At 44.1% G+C, this 20,815-nt stretch overlaps 4 protein-coding genes across 7 annotated transcripts; 3 read left to right on the plus strand and 1 right to left on the minus strand.

Annotated features, from left to right (window-relative positions):
- The first annotated feature begins 2,126 nt into the window (after positions 1-2,126).
- Positions 2,127-7,169, plus strand: neto2b (neuropilin (NRP) and tolloid (TLL)-like 2b). The gene is made up of 12 exons (XM_057053014.1): positions 2,127-2,453; positions 3,214-3,270; positions 3,438-3,596; positions 3,675-3,923; positions 4,014-4,061; positions 4,226-4,353; positions 4,790-4,891; positions 5,055-5,181; positions 5,452-5,565; positions 6,018-6,148; positions 6,225-6,317; positions 6,397-7,169. Exons 1-12 carry the CDS (start codon positions 2,444-2,446, stop codon positions 6,838-6,840), a joined length of 1,662 nt encoding a protein of 553 aa, XP_056908994.1. The 5' UTR covers positions 2,127-2,443; the 3' UTR covers positions 6,841-7,169.
- Positions 7,170-7,667: 498 nt separating this feature from the next.
- On the minus strand, positions 7,668-12,529 carry si:dkey-30c15.2 (uncharacterized protein LOC558938 homolog). 2 transcript variants are annotated; one of them, XM_057053009.1, is made up of 12 exons: positions 12,277-12,529; positions 12,122-12,165; positions 11,645-11,708; positions 11,253-11,384; positions 10,284-10,379; positions 10,150-10,199; positions 9,940-10,065; positions 9,810-9,855; positions 9,636-9,707; positions 9,376-9,529; positions 8,929-9,008; positions 7,668-8,837 (listed from the first exon to the last, which is right to left on the minus strand). In XM_057053009.1, the coding sequence occupies exons 1-12, from the start codon at positions 12,307-12,309 to the stop codon at positions 8,685-8,687; spliced, it is 1,050 nt and encodes a 349-aa protein (XP_056908989.1). In that variant the 5' UTR covers positions 12,310-12,529; the 3' UTR covers positions 7,668-8,684. The 2 variants fall into 2 exon arrangements, with proteins under 2 accessions (XP_056908989.1, XP_056908990.1); XM_057053010.1 differs by having other exon boundaries at positions 12,122-12,161; positions 12,277-12,498.
- Positions 12,530-12,731: 202 nt separating this feature from the next.
- On the plus strand, positions 12,732-16,874 carry LOC130536809 (ADP-ribosylation factor 4-like). The gene is made up of 6 exons (XM_057053013.1): positions 12,732-12,927; positions 13,608-13,688; positions 14,156-14,265; positions 14,442-14,513; positions 15,282-15,404; positions 15,490-16,874. The coding sequence occupies exons 1-6, from the start codon at positions 12,861-12,863 to the stop codon at positions 15,571-15,573; spliced, it is 537 nt and encodes a 178-aa protein (XP_056908993.1). The 5' UTR covers positions 12,732-12,860; the 3' UTR covers positions 15,574-16,874.
- Positions 16,875-17,277: 403 nt separating this feature from the next.
- On the plus strand, positions 17,278-20,799 carry zgc:77752 (uncharacterized protein LOC393862 homolog). Of its 3 annotated transcripts, XM_057051259.1 has the most exons (13): positions 17,278-17,490; positions 17,729-17,920; positions 17,990-18,070; positions 18,135-18,253; positions 18,389-18,526; positions 18,603-18,874; positions 18,952-19,248; positions 19,336-19,584; positions 19,656-19,772; positions 19,839-19,940; positions 20,021-20,089; positions 20,178-20,288; positions 20,365-20,799. In XM_057051259.1, the coding sequence occupies exons 2-13, from the start codon at positions 17,730-17,732 to the stop codon at positions 20,485-20,487; spliced, it is 1,869 nt and encodes a 622-aa protein (XP_056907239.1). In that variant the 5' UTR covers positions 17,278-17,490; position 17,729; the 3' UTR covers positions 20,488-20,799. The 3 variants fall into 3 exon arrangements, with proteins under 3 accessions (XP_056907239.1, XP_056907240.1, XP_056907238.1); XM_057051260.1 differs by lacking the exon at positions 17,278-17,490 and having other exon boundaries at positions 17,547-17,920; positions 18,952-19,065; XM_057051258.1 differs by lacking the exon at positions 17,278-17,490 and having other exon boundaries at positions 17,563-17,920.
- The last annotated feature ends 16 nt before the right edge of the window (positions 20,800-20,815 follow it).

The raw sequence follows: 20,815 nt of genomic DNA on the forward strand, positions 1-20,815 counted from the left end.
CTGTGTCCATGATGATGGTAAAGATGTGTGGTTTAATCAAATATGTGCTTTTCCAATGAAAAAAGGGCTCAGTCAAGCTCAGACGCACAGGCCATTAGAGATCATATCAATTCATCCTCAAGCTAATAAGAACAACGGCCGGATGACAGTCCAATCAAAATGCTAATTACCACCTCAGAGCAGGAAAATAGGCCTGACGCTCCAGGATTCATTATCTGCCTTTAGTGCGACTTTCCTTCACAGTGTGTGTCGTTTACGTGGCTTCAAATCCAAATCGACTGTAAAAGGTTGCGACATCGTGACAATGTTTTCAATTACTTCCATAGCAGTTTTTTCATGAAGGTGAAACCTGTTTCAAGGTCTTTTTTCCCTAGTGTGCCAAAGCTGGATGAAGTGATCAATGAAACATTCATGAAAGATACCAGAGCTCAAAAGCAGCTACGAATTGGGTGTTGAGCTTTTATTCAATGATTTCTTTCATTTCATCTGTAAAAAATAAAAAAATAAAAATCTCTCTTTTTTTCTCAGGCTGTTGATTGAAACCAAAGCGCACGTATAGGTGCTTCACACCAACTGACAGGAGCAGAGCTTCTTTTTTTTTTTACTTTAAAATGAGAAGCAAATTCAGGGTGACTTCATTATCAAACCCAACAAGATAGTGATTCATTAAACTGTCTGATTTATCATCCCACCTCTAATTACGCCCAAGATTCCAAAGTCTCAGCATGACGTCATCTTTCCCACCTCATCCCCCTGCTCCTTGATTACCTCAGAACACAGTCCATCAGTCGCCATGGCAACAGATGCAACTGGCACCTTGGTAGAGGTTCAGTACGTGTAGGTGCGCGTGTTATCCATGGTCACGTGCAGCCCAGCGAACAGCCGCAGCTGACAGACGTGGCGGCCACCTGACGGCTCATCATCCTGCACCTTCATCCCACATCACACACCACAGATGAATAATTCATTAACTCCCTTCGACATTTTCCTTGTATAATCACTCACGCAGGGAGACTGCCGTCTCAAATCACTGACATGATGCAACCTCACCACCGTGCATATCTTTAACTGCTTGTTCATTACCCAGAGGTCGTTACCAGTCCCATTTTACTGAAGAACGATAGCGGATGCTGAGTCTATCATACCCCCCTCCTTCCTCCCAGGATCTAATGATAGGGTGGTTTACTCTGCTTTATGCAGGATGTTTACACTGATGAGGCCGCTGTTTTACTTTCTTCATTTCATGTCAGAGCAGGAAAGATGTGTGAAAGGATCTCATTGTTTTGAGGAAATATTGCATTCAAAGCTTACACCCACTGAAGTGGAAATGAAACTTTTAAGTGGGCTGAAATATGTTGGCACGGATCATGTTTGAAGTCACCCAAAAGCTGCCTGATGTAAAGTAACTGGCATACAGGGCTGTGGGCAAGGCAGCAGTACTGTGATTAAAAGGCGCCCCATCAAAAGACCTGAAAAAAATCCCTTGGAGAGCTCAGAACTCCAAATAGCAGGACATCTCCCCCCAAATTATGACTTAGACCCAAACTCTATAGGCAGCAGTCAAAGGTCAATGTCCCTCCAGAATCGGGAAAAACACCATTTATTTAGCCGTTCCGTTGCCCATTATCAACATTTTTGAATATTTTCATACATCCAGCTCAAGGTTTTGAGTCGTTTGGTAACCAGACAAACAAACATGGCTGTCACCACCTCCTCCCTGGGAGAAATAGTCTTGGCTTTAATCGTCATCTCTGAAGCTCTGGCCAGATTTATGAGGCTTCAGGCACCAGGTGTCCTTTTGTGGCAAATGTAGCTGGACAGCAGGGACATGTCTCCTGCTCTCTTCTTAATTATCCAGGTGCAGCCTTAGACGCAAACCCTATGAGCACAAGAGCCTGTCATTGTGTTTAAAATGCACAAAAATTCTCATTAGCGAGTTATTAAACTTTAAACGGGGAAGTCCTTATAGCCTGTGTTCTAATTAGGCTACAGCGGGCTGCATAATGAGCAGGTTGTATTTCTTATTTATGAAGACGCTCATGCGCAATGAGTCGCGCCAATTGCGCCCAATCTTTAATCCTTGCGCCTCCACAGACATATGACCGTCAGTCTCTCTCTCTCTCTCTCGCTCTCTCTCTCTCTCTCTCTCTCTCTCTCTCTCTCTCTCTCTCTCTCTCTCTCTCTCTCTCTCTCTCTCTCTCTCTCTCTGACACACACCACCACAATTTTGCATCTGACAGTTCTCGGCGATGAAGCTTAAGTTCAGCAGATCCTTTTCTGCCACCGAAGCCTCTCTCGTCTTGACCCATCCGGATTAAGACAATGTTTTTGTCGATCGTGCGCTTCTCCCCTGCGCTAATCCGGATCACGGGCGAAGGAAAGTGAGCCTGTTTTGGTCACATTTGGAATCCACCCGAAACGGAAAAGCGCGTCACCTGGAAGGATGCGTGCAGGTGAGTGAATGGAAAACCTTTTATTTTGTAGGTATTGCTCCCAAACGGCAGAAATGGCGCAAGAGTGCCTGTTTGTATGTGCGTAAAGTCTCTCAAAGTTTCCTCTGCATATTTAAATAATGCAGATATCTGCAGCTCAGCCTTGTCTTTGCATTCTGAAAACGCTGAATCGAACATCTTTGCTCCTACTCTGCTTTAAGATGCTAATTCAGAGCAGCAGTTGGATCTATGTCTGGATGATGGGGCGTCTTAGGTGCACTTTATTCTCTTTATTCGTGATATAAATCTGTTTGAGCTGATTTAAGAAGTAGCTGATTTCATGCAGACCTTAAGAGGGCAAAACGATGTGATTTTACAATTCCACAATGCTCAGGCTAAGATGTTGTCTTGTGTCCAGAGAGGCACAGAGCTGTGCACAGAGGATGTGATTAATCGCATGTACGTTTGTTTGATGCATAGAAAAGCAGCTCCCATAGTATCAGTTACATAAAGTTAAAGTGAATCAGGAAGCTGGAAAAAAGTGGAAGTCAAGGAAGCAGATGGTTGAAGGATGGAGGCAAAGTGTCCTTATCCTTTCTGTTAAGCTTTTTTTTTTTTCACCCCCCTTTGACCCACCCATGACCCCGTTACTCTACAATATATATAAATTCCAGTCTTTGGCAGAGAGACCACGGCGCATACACACTTACTCACACACACACACACACACACACACACACACACACACACACTTGCGCTCACAGACTCTCTTCTTTCACAGTCTGGACGTTCCTCCTTTTTATTCAGGAGGGATTTGCTCTGGCCCAAAAGACCAAAGGTAAGATTGATGCATTCGCTGGACGCCCATAATTCATGACAATGGAATTAAAGATAAGTGATGTTTTTTCTCTTATTTAATCAGTTGCCATCACTTGTCTGTCAGCTTTTCTTCCGTATGATGAGCCACAGCGATGTTTTCTCCCTTTTTTTCCTTCATCCAACCAGATGAGGGAACCAGATCCAAAGTGGTCAAACCCTCCCCGCGGCCCCTGCGGCCCCTTCACTGTGGTAACTGGGAGCGAAATGCAGATGGCGGCAGCTTCAGCTCACCAAACTACCCGAATACCTACCCGCCCAACAAGGAATGCTTGTATGTTCTGGAAGGTAAGCCACAGCGAGCCGCCATAACCATCTCACGTCCGTGTAGTCGAACTCTGAGCCGCGTTGCTCCGCTTCCCTCAGCTCTGCCCCGCCAGAGGATAGAACTGCTCTTTGACCAGAACTTCTACATCGAGGCTTCCTTTGAGTGCCGTTTCGACCACATCGAGGTGCGGGACGGCCCCTTCAGCTTCTCGCCGCTCATCAATCGCTTCTGTGGCTCCACCAGCCCGGGCCTCGTCCTCTCCAGTGGACGCTTCATGTGGATCCGCTTCTTCAGCGACGATGAGCTGGAGGGGATGGGTTTCCAGGTGCAGTACAGCTTCACTGCAGGTGATTATAGCAAATATATGGTCGGCATGGAAACCCCAGAATGTTCATAACATTAATAAAATGGCATTTGTCTCCATCTGTCCTCCATAGATCCTGAATTTCACCTGCATATCGGAGGACTTTTAAACCCCATCCCAGGTAGTGTGAGCAGATTCTGGAGTTCTGACTGTTAGTGAAATATTTTCATGATTCGGATCCAAAAGATCCTTTTTAGCATCGTCGCTAAGCTCCTTTTGTCTTCATCTCCGCGGTCGCCTGTTGTCTGACTCCGCGTTACCCATGTGTTGCTGTCTGTGGGCCAGATTGTCAGTTTGAGCTGTCTGGGGCTGACGGACTGATCCGCTCCAGTCAAGTGGAGGAGGAAAACAAAGTAAAGCTGGACCAGGCGGTGGACTGCATCTGGACTATCAGAGCTCCGCTAAACCACCGGGTATGTACGGAGAAATCCTTCCACTTAATGTTTTAATTCCCCACAGCCGTGCCGCTGCCGTCGCATCAATAACAATGGATGCACACGTAAGTGAGAGGGTGTAATGGAGTAGGATGAAATAATACTTTGATAAGTAATAAGTCTGCAACAGATGGGGGTTGGAGCCACATCTCTTGCATTTCCACCCCCATACAGTTGAGATTACGTGGGTTTTATGCTATATGACATAAGGCCTGCTGGCAAATGTAACCATTTTTTGTTGCACACAACAAGCTTGAGACACATTCATGCTCCAGTTCTGAAGCAAAACCATTTGTGCTGATAATCCAGCAGGAGTACAGATACATGTGATCTCTTTTATCCTGTACGGATGTTACAGAAGAATACGATCAGATGAATGAAATGTGCTGGAAATAATCCTGGTTTCTTATTCCAGATTTACCTGCGTTTTTTGGAGTACCAGATGGAAAACTCCAACGAATGTAAGAAGAACTTTGTTGCTGTTTATGACGGAAGCAGCGCCATAGAGGACCTAAAGGTAATGACTTTGAATAATATAATAACTAAATAATTAATGAATTAACATTTTAAAAGACCTTTTTGTCCTCAAGGACTTTAATCATGAATAGTTATCAACAGACCTTGGTGTCACCGAGGCAACACATCTTGTGAGAGGAAAATAATGCGCGGTGTCCTTGCAGGCCAAGTTTTGTAGCACAGTTGCTAATGACGTCATGCTGGACACCGATGTGGGAGTGGTGAGGATGTGGGCCGACGAGACGAGTCGCCTCAGCCGCTTCCGAATGCTGTTCACTTCTTTCGCTGACCGTGAGTCCCTCCCTGAGGTTATCCTTCCCTGTGCGTTCATTCAGTCTGGATGTAACAGCGCCCCCTCGTGGTTTCTCTTCAGCACTGCAGGTTCCACGAAAATACATTTAACCTTATTGGGCAGTGGAATGCCGCAAACTTTTATAGACAGTGACTGAAAAGTTTATCCTCAACTCAGGGAAAAGTCTTGCGCAACTTTACTTTGAGAAACAGCTGAATTGTTTGGCCATAATGACTACCTGGGATAATGCGCTTGCCCTTGTTTTCCAGCCCCCTGCGCTGGCAATGCGTTCTTTTGCCACAGCAACATGTGTATCAACACGTCACTGGTGTGCAACGGCATTCAGAACTGCGTCTTTCCCTGGGATGAAAGCAACTGCAAAGGCAAATCTCTTCAGTTGTGTTGTATCGCAGTGACTTGTGTCATATTGCATAACATGGTCCTTGTGGTGTCTGTGTGCTCCCGCCCCTCAAATTCCCTTTCCCCCAAATGTTCCAATGCTCCGTTTATGTAATTTTCCTCTCTGAACAGTGTGTATCTGTAAATACTGGACAACAGAGACCATCTCTTTGAAATGAGCTCTTGGCAGTGATGCAGCCATCCCATCATCTGTAATAGACCTCTAGTGCCTGTCGGCTGTTTATTGGCACCGCGTTCTCTTTGAACGGCTGTTAATCACATCTTCTGGCTATTCGGTGAAGGCTTTGAATAGTTCCTGGATACATTCCTAGTGTCCTGATGAAGAGGGGCAACAAGTCATGCGTGTGTTCTCATCGCTTCTAAATATGATTGTATTTTATTTCTCTTTGTCCCTTACATCACGCCGATCATGCAGAGAAACGGAGTAAAGGTCTCTTTCACCAGATCACCAAGACTCATGGGACAGTCATTTGCGTGTCCACGGGGGTGGTGCTGTTCCTCCTCATCCTCTCCATCCTGGTGCAAGTCAAACAGCCAAGGAAAAAGGTCATTAAGACATACTGACATCAGCAGATTGACTGGGAAGAAGTTTCCATTAAAGATGTTGATTTATTATTTGAAGGTGTTGATACGCAAGAATAATCTGTTCCAACGCAGTGACTTCCAGGAAGTGTTTGACCCGCCGCAGTATGAGCTCTTCACTCTGAGGGACAAGGTTGGGCTTCTTTATTTGCATATTTATGCAAACGATGATCTGTTTAAAATGAGACATAGAGCGGCGTTATTCTCCCCAGGAAATGTCTGCTGACCTTGGGGAGCTGTCAGAGGAGCTGCAGTCCCTCCACGCCCTCAGAAGGTCCTCATCAGGTTCCCGGTGCATCCACGAACACCACTGTGGCTCCCAAGCGTCTGTCAACACCTTCAAAGCTATCAAAGGTGCGTACGGCATGGGCCGGGGGTCCATGGAGCTCCCCCCGTTCAGGGGGGGACATTCGGAGAACTTTACCTCCCTGGGCGACTTTAACAGCAGCCTGCGGAAGAAAAGCTGGCCTAGCGTGAAACAGGGCCGAATGCATCACGGATTGGTGGACAGAGGTCTGGGGCAGGACGACAGGGTGATGGAGGAGGATGAAGAGGAGGAGGAAGATGGGAGGTACGGCGTGTATGTGCGCAGAGCAGGAAGCCGACCAGGGAATTTTGAAATGGTTCAGCAGAGATCCTTGTCCATGGACTTTTGAATTTGGACGAACCTTTCATATTTTGGACCAAACGTCGCAACTTGTGAATTTCCCTTTTCCTTATGATAATGACTGAATAATGATAATGGCATAATCCTCCCTCACACAAAATCTGTAACAGAGTAACACTCCTGCAGTTTGGACATGATGATGCTGCTAAACTCTAAATCAAATGTGTTTTTAAAAGTATGAAGAACCTACGACAAAGTTTTATAAGTGAGCGTAATTTCAGTGGGATAAAAATGACTTCTTCAGTTTTAAATAGTGAACTTTGTCATGACACTGTGTAATATTCAGATGAATTGAGATTTAAATTCAGTATCACTGGACCACAACTGGTATTTTTACCCTGTAAAGGTCATGTCAGATCGTAAAATCATAGTTTTTAAGAAAAAAATATGTTGGCTTTTGTGGATGTATCACTCACAATAGCAGCTTATAAATATTCCACATCCGTTCTAAGAGCTCCGAGCCATACTAATGCTCATATCCGCCTCTAGAGGACGCTCTGGGTATTGCGGTTGGAGGAGAGCTGCTAGAATAATGCAGTTATACTCAACAGTTGGAGTCAGACTTTTGACTGTCAAGTTAACAGCAGTGAGAACATAAAGGGGCAGTGCTCCCTGAGCAGAACAATGGCGAATCTTCTGTCTCTGCCACACAGTCCCCATACTAGCATCAAATTGGCAGGTCGTAAAAGTAACGTCCACAGATGATCACAGAGACTTTCAATTTAAAACCGTAGAACCTGATACAGCAAAAAGAATTCAAGATAAGCAAATTAAAGTAGAAAATGGAACATTAAGTGGACAAATAAATCACAAGTGTTTGTTAATATTGCTTTTATTTCTTAAATAACTTAAATACATCCCTTATTATTTCTAAATAAAGAAAAAATGTTTGAGACAAACGGCTGCAGTTAGCTATTCTTGAAAGATGCTGGAAATGAGTCACATTTATAAACCCAGCAGATCTGTGGGTCTTATCCATCGTATTCAGAAAATTCACTGAGCAGATAATTGATTGAGCAACTATGCATGTGCACACCCGGAGGAGCACATGGCAACAATATCGGTGCTGTTGGTGTCACCGTGTCCTCTCACGCACTCACTGTCACTGTTTGAGTTTTATTCAGGAGGAATTCCCTCTACTTTGCGAAAGTGCAACCAAGTAGCTGGGATGAGTGAAATTAGCCGTTCCCTCGTGCTGCGGCTCGTTCAGCGACGGCACACAAACGGACTTGTTTTTACTGAAGACAACCAGATACAAGAGCAGATAGTTCAGGCTTCATGTAACCAGTAAAGCCAGGTGATCTCTTACACAACCGGTGATGTGTCAGTCATTTACAGAGCCTTCCGTACAGACAGAGACACATGTAAAGTCCAATAAAATGCTTATTTTACAGGGTTTTGGAGCAACAACAAAGCAGAAATTCCTTGTGAAGGAATGCAGTGCCATATGTTCTGTGCAGACAGTAAATTATTCTGCTGTGTTTTAACTTCCCTTTTCACCACCCCAGCAATGGAATGTTCCTAAATCTGAAAACTGGAGTAATCATAAATGAAAAAGGCTCTGTAACATAAATACGCACAATACAATAAAAAAGGCCACTGACGGTGGTGACATCAAGGGTTCTCCGACAGCCCCAGAGGTCGTTCCTCACAGCAATTCTACTGAAACTCAAAAAAACATCAGAATCGGTGTTTTCTTTGATTGCCTCTCGCTCTCGGTCCGCACTTATGTCAATCAAAACAGTTCAGCGTTTAAGTCAGACCAGCAGCCTGTCAGGCCAGCAATATGCTGCTGTAGCCAGGCAACATCTCTCACGCCCACCAGGGCAACAATCACCACGAGCTGGTCAGTGACTGTTCGAAAAAAGCCAGACGGTCGTACACCAGCAAGGGTGTGTTTTCCCCAAGGATGGCCTCCGTGAAGTTCCGCCGTCTCCAGGCATACACCATGCTGTTCAGGAAGCCTTGCAGGGAAACTGTGGCAGCCTGGGGTGAATAAAAACAACAGCATGCAACAGTCTGCTGCTCGGACCTGAAATAATTCCCCTTCCGCTTACAACATTCTTTCAACTCTTACCTGAATGAAATAAAGGGCAAACAGGTGGTGCTCAATTTTCAGCCACAACATGAAGTTAGACAGCAGAACGAGGACGAGCACTGCGGCAGGACGACAGGAAAGAGGACATGTTTTCAGACAGCGTTAAAGTGTCTGTGGTCTTGCTATATATAGCTAGGTCGCTCTTGAAAAAGAGATTTTAATCTCAATGAGCCTTTTACCTGGTTAAATAAAGGACTGATAATATTAAGTGCCCAACTATGCATTCTACTACCAAAATGTGGAGATTTTCCTAAGAAATTCAAAGGGCTGTTTGAGGGTTAAAACATGGTTTTAAGGTCAAGGTTAGAATTTAATTAGGGTTAGGGAGCTAGTTGGGAGGGTTAGGGTTAGTGCAGGGAGCTGGGTAAAGTATTACGTCTATGAAAGTCCTCAGAAAGATGGATGTGTTCGTATGTGAGCGTGTACCTGGTGTCCAGCAGAATAAGATGACCATCATCATATTTCGGGCTGTAGAAAACACAGTTTTGAATCTCCTCCTTGAACGACCGTCTCCTTCAACAGGGAAAAGTCCCTCCTGCTTGTGTGTTTCATACCACTGACCGACCTTATAGTAAATCACCTGGGACAAGAAGTGGAATAAGTGGACATGGAGTAGGGAGCAGTCTCAATGATTAAAGGATAAAAACAAACATCCCCATTCCTCCTAACTGGATTCTATGACTTACGGAGCAGGACAACATCACCGGAATTACCACAAGGAAAAGGAAAACTCTGATCAACATGTCGTGGATGATCTCCTGGGAGGACAAGCAAAAGGATACTCCCATTATGGGCTTCCAAAAGACTTAAAAGCAATCAAACAACTGCATTCAGATGTCATCAGATGTTCAGATACTCACGGCATCAGAGCAGGAGTCGCTGGAGATGTGCAGGAATAATATGCAGCTATCGCACAGAAAACACAGGTTAAAATGCTGCGTTTGTTTTCTAAGATGAGGGTTTTATTGTTCGGCAAGGCGGCGCGCTCACCTGGTGCAGTATTTACTGCCATTGCGGATATACCCAGTCAGCGATGGGTCCGAATCCGGAATCACCACAGAGGGTTTTATGAGGGGAGTGAACACATAGCCTGCGTAGATCGCAATTGGGATCAACCTGTGACATCGGACAGAAATAACATGAAGGCAGGTGAAGGACAGAGTGTGTGAGTGATGGTGTTATGCGCAGTCATGCACTCACCACACGATCGCATACACGGGCGCGGAGACCGCCGCCTTTGAGATCTGATTCTGTGAAACCAAGACAACAGTGAGGAAGTCATGAGAGGTTCCAGATTTCTTCTCCATAAGGAGCAGATGTTTGACCGGACCCACCTCGTGCCCTGGGGGAGCGGCTCTCCACCCTTGGATGGCGCCCTTTGACTTCCAAGCGTAAACCAAAACCAGCAGAAAGGAAATTAAATAAAAGGTCTGGAGGAGAGCAGAAGAGAGGGTATTATGGGTATTATAACTGTCTGAATCCAGTTACAAACATCACGAAATTCACCTATTCAAGAAACTAAAACCTGAAAGTTTTTTTTTTTGTTGTCGTTTTCAACACTCAGGTATTGAGATTTCTCTAAACCGAACCAGCAGCACTGATTAAATATTGACCTAAATAATCCCCCTATCTGTTGAAACTGAAAGAAATCCATATTCTGAATGGAAGTGACATTCCTGCAGGGGTTTTCTCTGTAGGGCAAATATCCACCTGGACAATTCAGCACGGACTGAACTCGAATCGGAGATTCCGACGTGTGAAAGGACAGCAGGGCGAAACTTGTGTTTTCAGTCTGGGTGACATCGTGTAAACCTAGCCGCGACACGTGAAAGCAACACTGTGTACGTTTGCCAGTTTATAGATGCCATATAAAATAACTTGAGGTTTGCACTGTTTTTACTATGATTGTGACTCTGCAGTGATGTAACCAGACTCATCAGGATCAGCTTTAAAGAGTACTTTCGGGCACCTTACAATCCAATATTCAGCATTATTTAAATGGTACTTTTTAAAAGGGTGAATATTGAAACCTAAATTCCTGGCTTTGAAAGAATCCTGCCCATTTTTGACAACTCTTTAGGAGCAACCACAAAGAGAAGAAACTTTACTTTGTTTCTCTCTTGGTTTCAAATCTATCAGTAAAAACAAGGATTGAATAGCCAGTGATTATAGTTAACATATTGCCTACAAACATAAAACACAGATATTTGGAGCAAAGCCCCTTTTAACCTACATTTAAATCAAAGTTAACTTGGACTTATTCCATTGCTGATGGTGTCAGCTTTTAGATGGGGCAGTCTCACCATTGACAGCGGAAGGATATACTGACAGATGGAAACGCGTTGGTCGGAGCTGACTTTGTTGATGGCGCTGCTGTAGAGGAGCACCACGGCAGCCAGGAGGTCTGCCAGGGCCAGCTGGACCAGGAGGTGCCCCTGGAACCAAAACACACAAGAGGGGAAGTCTGCTGATCATATAGACCTTATAGATAACTATGTGCCCGATAGCAACAGGCACGAAGGCCAACACACAGGTTGAGGAGGGGTTTAATAATAATGATGCCATATATTTGTTTTGTAAAGATCAAATATGGAGCAGAATCTTTGCAACGACCAGCACTAGGTTGGGACACTTCCTTGTATATGACAATATATCCTGGAGTAACAAAGCCAATACATATCTGTTCTCGACGAACCTGTTTACTGAGATGCCTCCATCTGACAATGGAAACCACCATCACAGAAAAACTCCCGATGATACTGCATATAATTAAAAATACAGCACAGGTACAGCAGATCAAACATGCAGCAAATTACACACATTAGCACAACACAACTGTCAACATTGGTGTATTGAACTTGGCGTGCACTTGATGTGCCAGACATAAAAACACAAGTTTGTCACAAGCTTGTGTTGAGAGTTGTAAATTTTAGTTAAAGTAAATATTAAAACAAATCGAAACTGATGCAGAGTGCTCAGATTCTTTTTTGTGTGTGCGCGCCAACTGTCTGACGAACTGTTGTCACATGTGCTCAACGTGTTCGATCATAACTCTTTTGGTCAGTTCCAAAAGACTGACTCAGTTAAAAACCTTTATTCAAAACACAATCACCACTCGTGCTTTGCTGGTTTAATGTAATTCAATAATTTCAAAAGCATATAGTGATATTACCTGGGAGTGAGCAACACTATGTATTCAGTAGAGAGAATATCTATCTGGGGGGGGAAATGACAGTTATTATACATGTTATACCAGTAGGATAAGTACACAAAGATTCTTGCGTAGTGAACTATGCACAATAAATGAATAATGAATATAATGCCTACCTGCTTTCCACTCAGTACACCTTCAAACGTCATAGTAAATATCAAACTATGAACCTTTTCGAGATAAGAGCTTTATTTTGGTAAAGCTGCTTCCATAATATTGCTCCGTTCTCTCAAGAAGGACCGATTGCCCCTGCACGCTGTCCTGTCTTGCTGTTTTGTGTCCACCTGTCCTGAGGGAGATTCGAACAGCCCTCGATGGGAATTCCAAAGGATGACGCACGTGATTGCAGCCTGTCTGTTGTAGTGACATCTAGTGGTGGAAATTAGGACTGACCCATACGAACAACCGGAAGTGTAAAACTTTAAAAAAAGAAAAATGTCCATATTAAATGTCAAAAGTATCATATGTCATATTCATTGTCTACGTTATCACAATTTAACTATTATTAAAGGCAAACAACAAAATATTTGTATGTTGTTGTCGTTGACACTAATAACCGGTGTTAATAAAGTTGACTCAAACTGATGACGTAGCCGCTTCCACGTAAGCCCGGACGTGGCACTCGGCAGCACTTTGTGAGGGAAGTCGGAATCAGCAGAGCGGTGTCAAATAAGTATTTCATTGACATTTAGAGTTAGATATGGGACTCACCATCTCATCGATTTTTGGTAGCCTCTTCGGCAAGAAGCAAGTGAGAATTTTGATGGGTGAGTGAAAGCTTTGCTTCTCTAACGATAGTGTTAATGTAGCTTTTAGCATTGCGGCATGTCTTGCCCACCTAGCTTAGCTGAGTTTTGAAGTCTTTTAACCATAAATGTTTGAAAGAGCAAATGGAATACAGGGGGGAAACAAGCGAAAAAACTTAGTGATTTTCATATCAAGCGTAAACTGTCAGGTTTCCGATGGTATTCTCGATTAAGCTTTATACTGAAGTCTTCCAAAAGGGGTCCAAACCATCTAAAAGTACGCCAAACCTTTGTTTGATTACAGTTTTACGCTGCTATCTTCACTTCATACGTTTTTTCAGATCTGAAATCAATCATAGCTGAATCAATTAAACTTAATTTGTTATAGCCGTAACTCTGGAAGGTCATGGTGCAGTCATTCATTCCATTTGAATTTTGTAATTCGATCTTTTAGCCACTAAATGTCGCCTTTAAGTACCAGACAGCTAATCCAGTTTCTTGTTTATTTCTGCAATGATCTTGCATTTAATTTTAGTTTTAGGACATTTAGTTTTAGGACATGTTCTCATGTAAAAACATGTCATTATAATTATCAGGACAGTAATGGTGATCTTTCCCGTTATTTAGCCATTTGTGGGACAAAACTGCTAAAGCTCCAACTCTTCATTTTTGTTAATATTTGTGGGACTTTGTCTTTGTAGTCGGCCTGGATGCTGCTGGAAAAACAACCATCTTGTACAAACTAAAACTTGGTGAAATTGTAACCACAATCCCCACCATCGGTAAGGAATGCATGCGCTCTTAATTATAAATTATCTCGTTTATTTTGAGCTACTAATATTTAACTACTAACTACTTAACTACTAATACCGTTCATTGTCAATGATGATATGTATCGTTTTGGTTTTTCACGATACAAAAATTCTGATATTACACAAGTGTTGTCTTCCTGTTTTCTGGGGCTGCGTCACAGTAAAGTGACATCATTTCCTGTTCTGCCTGTTCAAGTATTTGCTTTTAACCCCGTCCATTTTCATTTCTCATTACTGCAGCCAAAATTAACGCCACAAATATTATGTCCAAATAGCAGGTGTGGTTATTGCTGAGTTTTGAATTGTTTTGTCTCTGCTTTAAAAAAAAAAAAGAGAAATGTGATATATGAGATGATCTATGATAAATTGTTATATAGATGTGTATTCAGTGTATCAGAGCAATGAATTTAAGACCTGTTTCTCTTTTTCCTGTAAAGGTTTCAATGTGGAGACTGTAGAATACAAAAATATCAGTTTTACTGTTTGGGATGTTGGTGGCCAGGACAAGATCAGACCCCTTTGGAGACATTACTTCCAGAACACACAGGTATGCCATAGGTGTGACTGTATCAGAGATGTCCACCTGGACATTTGCCTGTGAGATCTTAGGCATGTTTTCCTAGTCTGCCCATCCCCTTTTTTAAAAAAACAAAACAATGGAGATGTAAAGCTCACTTAAGAAAAACACGTTTTGCAAAATAATTCTGTATATTTGTCATCTAGGGCCTTATCTTTGTAGTGGATAGTAATGACAGAGAAAGAGTAACGGAAGCCAAAGAAGAGCTCACAAAGATGGTGAGTACATGAGTACCTGATACAGGTGGAACACATAACTAGCTATTACTGCTTTGCGGTTCTCATTTATGGACCAATGTTCTTGTGACATTTTCTGGAGCAAACTTTGTGCGACAAGTAATAAATGTGTGTCAAACTGCACATTTCCTTCCTCTGGCTTTTGCTCGTGGCGTACTTGTCTGAAGAGATTCTCAATAAATGAAAACACTGTAGGTTACTTTTAAATGTAGATAGAATCCATTTTAAATCGTAATGAGGATGTTTTCATAATCTGTGAAATCCACATATATGATAATAATAATGGTATGGCCGTGACACTGCTAGTTACTGACCCTGCTTTAAACTGTGTTTGCAGCACCCTAGGTGGCCAATGAAAGTGAACCTAGAGTAAAGTTCTTTTCTGTTTTGTTAATAAAATGTGAGCAAACCTTTGTTCTTCTGTGACTCTTGCTGTGCTGGTTCTCACAGCCGTCACTGGTTTCATCATGTAGAACCTGTTTTCTCTCCATTTATGTCAAGAGGGTTGATAACATCTGTCCTTTTAAGCCAGAAAAGTGTGGCTATGAAGTCATTTCCCCCTTGATTTTCAGAAAAAGTCAGTTGATATTTGAAAACAAACACGTTTTTCACAAAAAGCAAATATTGTCGCCCCCTAGTGGTAAAGATTGCTACTGTTCGGTACACCGTTATAGTTATTTTCAACATTTCTGCTTTTTTTAGTTTATTTTTCTACTGATTTTCACCTCTTTGTATCCCTGCTTGTTCTAGTTGGGAGAGGATGAGCTGAGAGAAGCTATTTTGCTGGTATTTGCCAACAAACAGGACCTTCCCAATGCCTTAGCGATCAGCGATCTCACAGACAAACTCGGTCTACATGGCGTCCGCAACAAGGTAAGTACAAATGTTATAGGACCTGCAATGTGGTTCAAACTTGCATTCATGTCTAACTTTGCTGTAATATCTGACCTATCGCCAGTGGTACATCCAGTCAGCCTGTGCTACCAATGGCTCTGGGCTGTATGAAGGACTGGACTGGCTATCCAAAGAGCTGGCCAAATGAGGCACCAGCAGCCCATATCAGGAAGAATCGACACCACCAGGCACGAGTGAAATCACAGACATTTGATCCAACATATTTTTCTTCCTGTACTAATCTGGACCAAAAGGACAAGGCTGGTGGACGGTTTAATCATCTTTGTAAAGTTTTAATATCTGATATATTTTTCTTTTATGTATGCCATTTTCATCGCCTTACATTACAGACTTTATCTTGCTCTATTTGTTTCCCCAAAGTTGGATTTCGGCAGGTTGTAAATACTTACAAATTTGCGTCGGCCTTTCTGGGAGCTTTTGTGATGATCATTTTTGTCCAGGTAGCATCTGCTGCAAAGAACCACTTTTGTAGATGTTTTTGAGCATATTGGATGGAGGGAGCTGAAACTAAAACCCTAAAATGGTGAAGGACAGTTTTAGGCGATTACAAGCAGGCCTTTAAGGATTCTTCACTGCTATTATATTATTCCAGTCCTGCTGGGAAAGTGCATACGCTAACATAATGATTGCAGTGATTTTTTTTTTTCTTTTTTATACAAATATATATGGAAAGTTTGGACAGTAGTTTGGAACCTTGTGGTCTCCAATAAATGGTTCCATAAAGTAACAGTGTGCCTTCTGTTGTGTTTCGGTAATTCTTTCATCATTTTATTCTTTCGCCACACTCCCTCCATCACCCCAGAGACATTACAAAGGAGTTCTGACACTTCCTTTGGTGTCGCAGTGTGCGTTGTGATGTTTGCATTTTTTGTACCACCAGTGCGTTTTCAGGATGCTCAGGAACGGAAAACCTTGGAAAAAGATGGTTTCACAGTATTCAGGGTTGACAGATGTCAGCGTTTCTGTAGCATTTTTTTTTCCTTTTCCTGTCAGTCACCCAAACTGCAGATGGGGTGGAAGCATTTTCCACCTGCGTACCTCAGATCTGTCGTAATCACAAATGTGAGCCTGAAACATTGCGTAACCCTCAGCTTTCAGCGGATGCCGCCAGCTGCGGCTTTCACGCCGTGCAGCTTGACCGCGGAGCTCGTTCTGCTTATTACAATCGTCAGTGTGGATGGAAAACTGAACACGTGCTAATAGTTGCCGAAGATGGCTCAATGCTGCAGATGTTGCTGTAGCTGGGTTTGACAGCGAGGCCAAAGGTTGCACTCCAGACGTGCCGTTAGCACTGAGTCGCTTCACTGTCTGCTTTATTACATTTCATCACTGTCCATTAATCCGTGTAGACATTTCAAACTGCGTACGGGGCATGCTGGATCTGTTGCTTTTGCAAAACTATTTTACAAATAAAATAACTTAATCTGACAGTGTTGTGGACTTTTATTTTTTCTCAGTTAACTTTTCCAACTTCTTAATGTGTAAATGTCTGAAGACATTTTTGACTACATTAATGATGTGTTCTCTTTTTCACTGTTTTTCAACCAGAAAATTAAACTATATTTATATATGTGCGTGTTTCACTTGAGTGAAGCAATGCTGAATGTTCACTTTAGTCAATCCATAATTTAAGGTGAGGGAAACGATTTATTTCTAACTGTTCTCTTTCTGGACTACAGGGGGCGCTGTGACGGTATGGCTACGTTCATAAAAAAAAAGTGGGCTGATTTACAATAAAGAAATAAATGTTCTTTGACACGCACGTAGAGATGAACATGCTTGTTAAATAAATGACTGATTTGGTGGCAACAAGGGCCTTCGTGTATCCAATATTCATCGGTGGTGTATAAGTATAATTGGCTTGTAAATGTCTGATGTCATGTGTTTATGGCTAATCGGGCTTAGTGAAGCTGTGTCAGCTCAGTGTGTGTGTGTGAGCTGCTGGGTCGCTCCGCTGTGTGTGTGTGGTCATTGTTCATCAGTTTCTTGGACTTGTCAGAGACATTAAATGGGATTTGTAGCGTCCGCGTCGAACAGAAAGCAGGTAAATCTGAAATCTTCACAGTTGATTGATTACAGGACAATAAAGGTTTGTTTTGTACAGAGGTTGCTGCTTAAAATATAATTTCTTTACAAATATTGCTAAAATAAAACAGAATAATGGAACTTTTATTGGTGGTAGGTGTGTAAATAGAATATTGGGGTTATTGAGAAGTTGATTTAGTATAAATTCAGATAATGCTGGTGAGGTAAATGCACTTGGTTGCGTGTCATTGGTGCAGGATGATGCCAACGATGACCTCGCACATACCGGTACCCCGGCCCTCCTACACCCAGGCCAGAGAGAACCTGGTGAAGGCCATCCCACCCAAGATCCTCTGCCTGCTGGCCTGCGGAGGTAAAGACTGCCGCTATGAAGGACCCGAGTGCTGGAAGGCAAACCAGCAGGTGATCAGAGGCCTCTTCTCCTCCTGGTGAGACGCCGTCTCTGTAAACACCACTTCCCTGCACCAACGCGCCGCTCACACCCTTCTTCCGCCCAGGGTCACGGATGACATCGTTGCCATGGCGCGGCCGTCGAATCACCTCATCGAGAAGTACCGCATCGTCGAACAGTTTCAGAGGTTATCTGTGTTCATCGCTGCTGCGGCGTTCAGGCGCGGTTGGTATTTCATCTTTTGTTTGCAGGCTGAACATCAGATCAGTCATCAACATGCAGCTTCCAGGGGAACACGCTCACTGTGGACCCAGCCTGGACCCAGAAAGTGGTTTCACCTACTCCCCGCACATCTTCATGGACAATGACAGTGAGATCTGCTTCTTTACCCACCTGTCGCGTTCGATCAGAATCACGTTAAATCTGCTTTTACGCGTATACCCGGATATGGGAATATTGGGATCATAACAAATATTCGTGGATGTGCGTATTTGTGTATTTTCAGTATATTTTTACAACTTCGGGATGCCAGATTATGGAGTGTCGTCCCTCGTTGGCATCATTGACGGGGTGAAAGTTTTGGCCTTTGCAGTGACAGAGGGGAGGGTGGCCGTCCACTGCCATGCTGGTCTGGGCAGGACAGGTACTGTGGCCTCTCTGCTAGTGGTGCACAAATGCTCTCCTGTGATTTCAGCATGTGTGTGGTGTTTCCTTGTCAGGCGTCCTGATCGCCTGTTACCTGGTCTACACTCTCCGCCTCAGCCCCAGCGAGGCCGTCCACTACGTACGGATCAAACGGCCTCGCTCCATCCAGACCCGGGCGCAGATCAACCAGGTGTTCGGCTTTGCTCGCCTGCTCGGCACGCAGCTGGTCCAGTACCCGGACCTGAGCCTGCGGCATGGAGCCCCATTTACCCTGCAGCACTACCTGAATCGACAGGCGCTGCTGCTGCACGGCCGGGAGGGACGCGCGCTCAGATACACGCCAAAGGTCAGGACGCGACACTATCGTGTTGTTTCCACGCACACAGCTGGCAGGGCTGCTGAACGCTCTCTCCTGACTCCCAGGTGGTGTACCTCCTTTGTGTGCGGATCTCCTGCCTGGCCCTGGGGCTTCCTTCTCCTCCAGAGGTCCATGCAGAGCTGGAGAAGAGGTCAGCTCTGAAGGCTCTGAACAGGACGGTGAGGGAGACCCTGGTGGCCAAACATTACTTGCCCCTGCTAAATGAAAGCAACAAGAGCTCCTGGGTGGGGTCAGTGACCTCCTGGGATGACCCCCTGGGGTGTCTGGAGAGGAGGAGAGAGCTGTTGGCCGACAAGCGCAGCTTCAGTGACTCTGACCTCAGCAAGCTCAAAATCCGGGAGGTCTGATTTTCACATTATCACTTTGAGCGTGTAAACCCAAAACCAGACCAGACTGAGACCGTCTTCCCCTCTCATTCTCCATTGAAGGACACTGGGTGGAGTCCATATAGCAGCCCGACAATGGGGAGACACTGGTGCGTGCAGGATCTGATGAGAGCTGACCTGAAACCAGTTAACTCGGTCCGCGCTGCACATTCACCAGACAACCAGACAACAAAAAAGCATCCTCATTCCATCAACTTCCAGATGTTGAGCATGAGAACAGGCAGCAGATTGACCAAGAGGTCCAAGTGGGCCCTTAAAAAGCCACTTCACAAACACAGCTCCAGCATTGAGGTACTTCTGAGCCTGGCTGCCATGACAACCCACCGGTGACTGTGTTACAGTGCGATCTGTGTCATATACAGCTGTGCAGGACTCAGCGTCATCCAAACTCCACCTCAGTGGCCCGCCTGGTGGCAAAGGCGATGGCGGACCAGGGTCCTCCGGGAGAGACTGTCCTGCAGAGATCGGCTCTTCTGCAGGTGACTGGTGCACGGATGGTTTATATCTCCCAATCTGGAGCGCCTTTGACTCTGGTTATTCTACAGGAGGAGCTGAACAGTAGCGACTGCGGGTGGGCTCTGCTGGTCACCGAGTCGGACCCCCAAGTACTCTGCTGCCTCCTGTGGACTTGGCTCGATAGGTTAAAGGTCGCTTGCATTTAACACGACTTTATTATTACGGTATTTACATTGTCTGAGGCTTACGTCTGTATTTTAACTACATCCAGGATCCCGTTTTAAATCCAGATGACGTTGAGAGGCTGAACAGCAAAAAGCCTTTGAGCGTTTTAAAGAAGGTAACCACGCTCACGATGCCAGTCATGCTTTACATTCTGAATCACATAGTGAAGGATTTGAAATGCCATCAATGCGACGCCATTACAGGCGCAGAGACACACCATCTATTGTCTCCTGAGCTGTGTGAACACAGTGACCAGCGTGTGTCCACACAGAGAGGAGGCCGTGCTGCTGCGGCTGCTGCGGACCCTCACCAGGGTGAGACGGGAGTATATATTCATGGGTGAGAGCTGGTGTTTGTCTGAATAACTATCGTTTCCTGTCGAAAACGCAGCGTCCTCAAGAGGAAGTGGCGAAGCTCGCGCATCTGATGAAGGTCCTGAAGGCTGGTTTGAGAGAAAGCTTCCACAGCTACAGTAACCTCAGCTGGGCCTGCAGCACCAATGCTACGCTTTGAAAAAGCAAACCCACAGTCAGCCTGAGAAATAAAGCTTTCTTTTCTTTCTAAATCAAATAATATGTAAAATTAAGGGGAAAATATAATTGAGATTTGATTTAGCTGCCTGGGATTCTGTTGCTTTCTTGCTTGTGTTTCATTCACTTGTGTAAAATATGCCAATTAATTAAAAACTTTTTATTCTCACACTGCTGTAGGGTTATCAGATGTATTACATTTAGTGTTTTTTTAAAACATTAAATGCATGTTTTCTCTTCAATTGCTCACTCTGCCATATTTAATAAATCACCGATTCCTTCGGTGCTACATGCATTCATGTATTATTCTT

The sequence above is a fragment of the Takifugu flavidus genome, chromosome 13 (assembly GCF_003711565.1).
Source record: "Takifugu flavidus isolate HTHZ2018 chromosome 13, ASM371156v2, whole genome shotgun sequence".
NCBI classification, from domain to species: Eukaryota; Metazoa; Chordata; class Actinopteri; order Tetraodontiformes; family Tetraodontidae; genus Takifugu; species Takifugu flavidus.

Bases quoted from the DNA above. Each gene is read 5' to 3' on its own strand.
- neto2b (XM_057053014.1), top strand. The intron at 3,924-4,013 runs GTGATTATAGCA...TGTCCTCCATAG, and splicing joins GCAGTACAGCTTCACTGCAG to ATCCTGAATTTCACCTGCAT. The intron at 4,892-5,054 runs GTAATGACTTTG...GTGTCCTTGCAG, and splicing joins GCGCCATAGAGGACCTAAAG to GCCAAGTTTTGTAGCACAGT.
- si:dkey-30c15.2 (XM_057053009.1), bottom strand. From the start codon at position 12,309: ATGACGTTTGAAGGTGTACTGAGTGGAAAGCAG. The intron at 11,385-11,644 runs GTTCGTCGAGAA...TTTTGGTTCCAG, and splicing joins GGAGGCATCTCAGTAAACAG to GGGCACCTCCTGGTCCAGCT. The intron at 9,530-9,635 runs GTAAGTCATAGA...TTCTTGTCCCAG, and splicing joins CGGTGATGTTGTCCTGCTCC to GTGATTTACTATAAGGTCGG.
- LOC130536809 (XM_057053013.1), top strand. From the start codon at position 12,861: ATGGGACTCACCATCTCATCGATTTTTGGTAGCCTCTTCGGCAAGAAG. The intron at 13,689-14,155 runs GTAAGGAATGCA...TTTCCTGTAAAG, and splicing joins AACCACAATCCCCACCATCG to GTTTCAATGTGGAGACTGTA. The intron at 15,405-15,489 runs GTAAGTACAAAT...ACCTATCGCCAG, and splicing joins TACATGGCGTCCGCAACAAG to TGGTACATCCAGTCAGCCTG.
- zgc:77752 (XM_057051258.1), top strand. From the start codon at position 17,700: ATGCACTTGGTTGCGTGTCATTGGTGCAGGATGATGCCAACGATGACC. The intron at 19,585-19,655 runs GTACTTCTGAGC...TGTCATATACAG, and splicing joins AACACAGCTCCAGCATTGAG to CTGTGCAGGACTCAGCGTCA. The intron at 19,773-19,838 runs GTGACTGGTGCA...GTTATTCTACAG, and splicing joins AGAGATCGGCTCTTCTGCAG to GAGGAGCTGAACAGTAGCGA.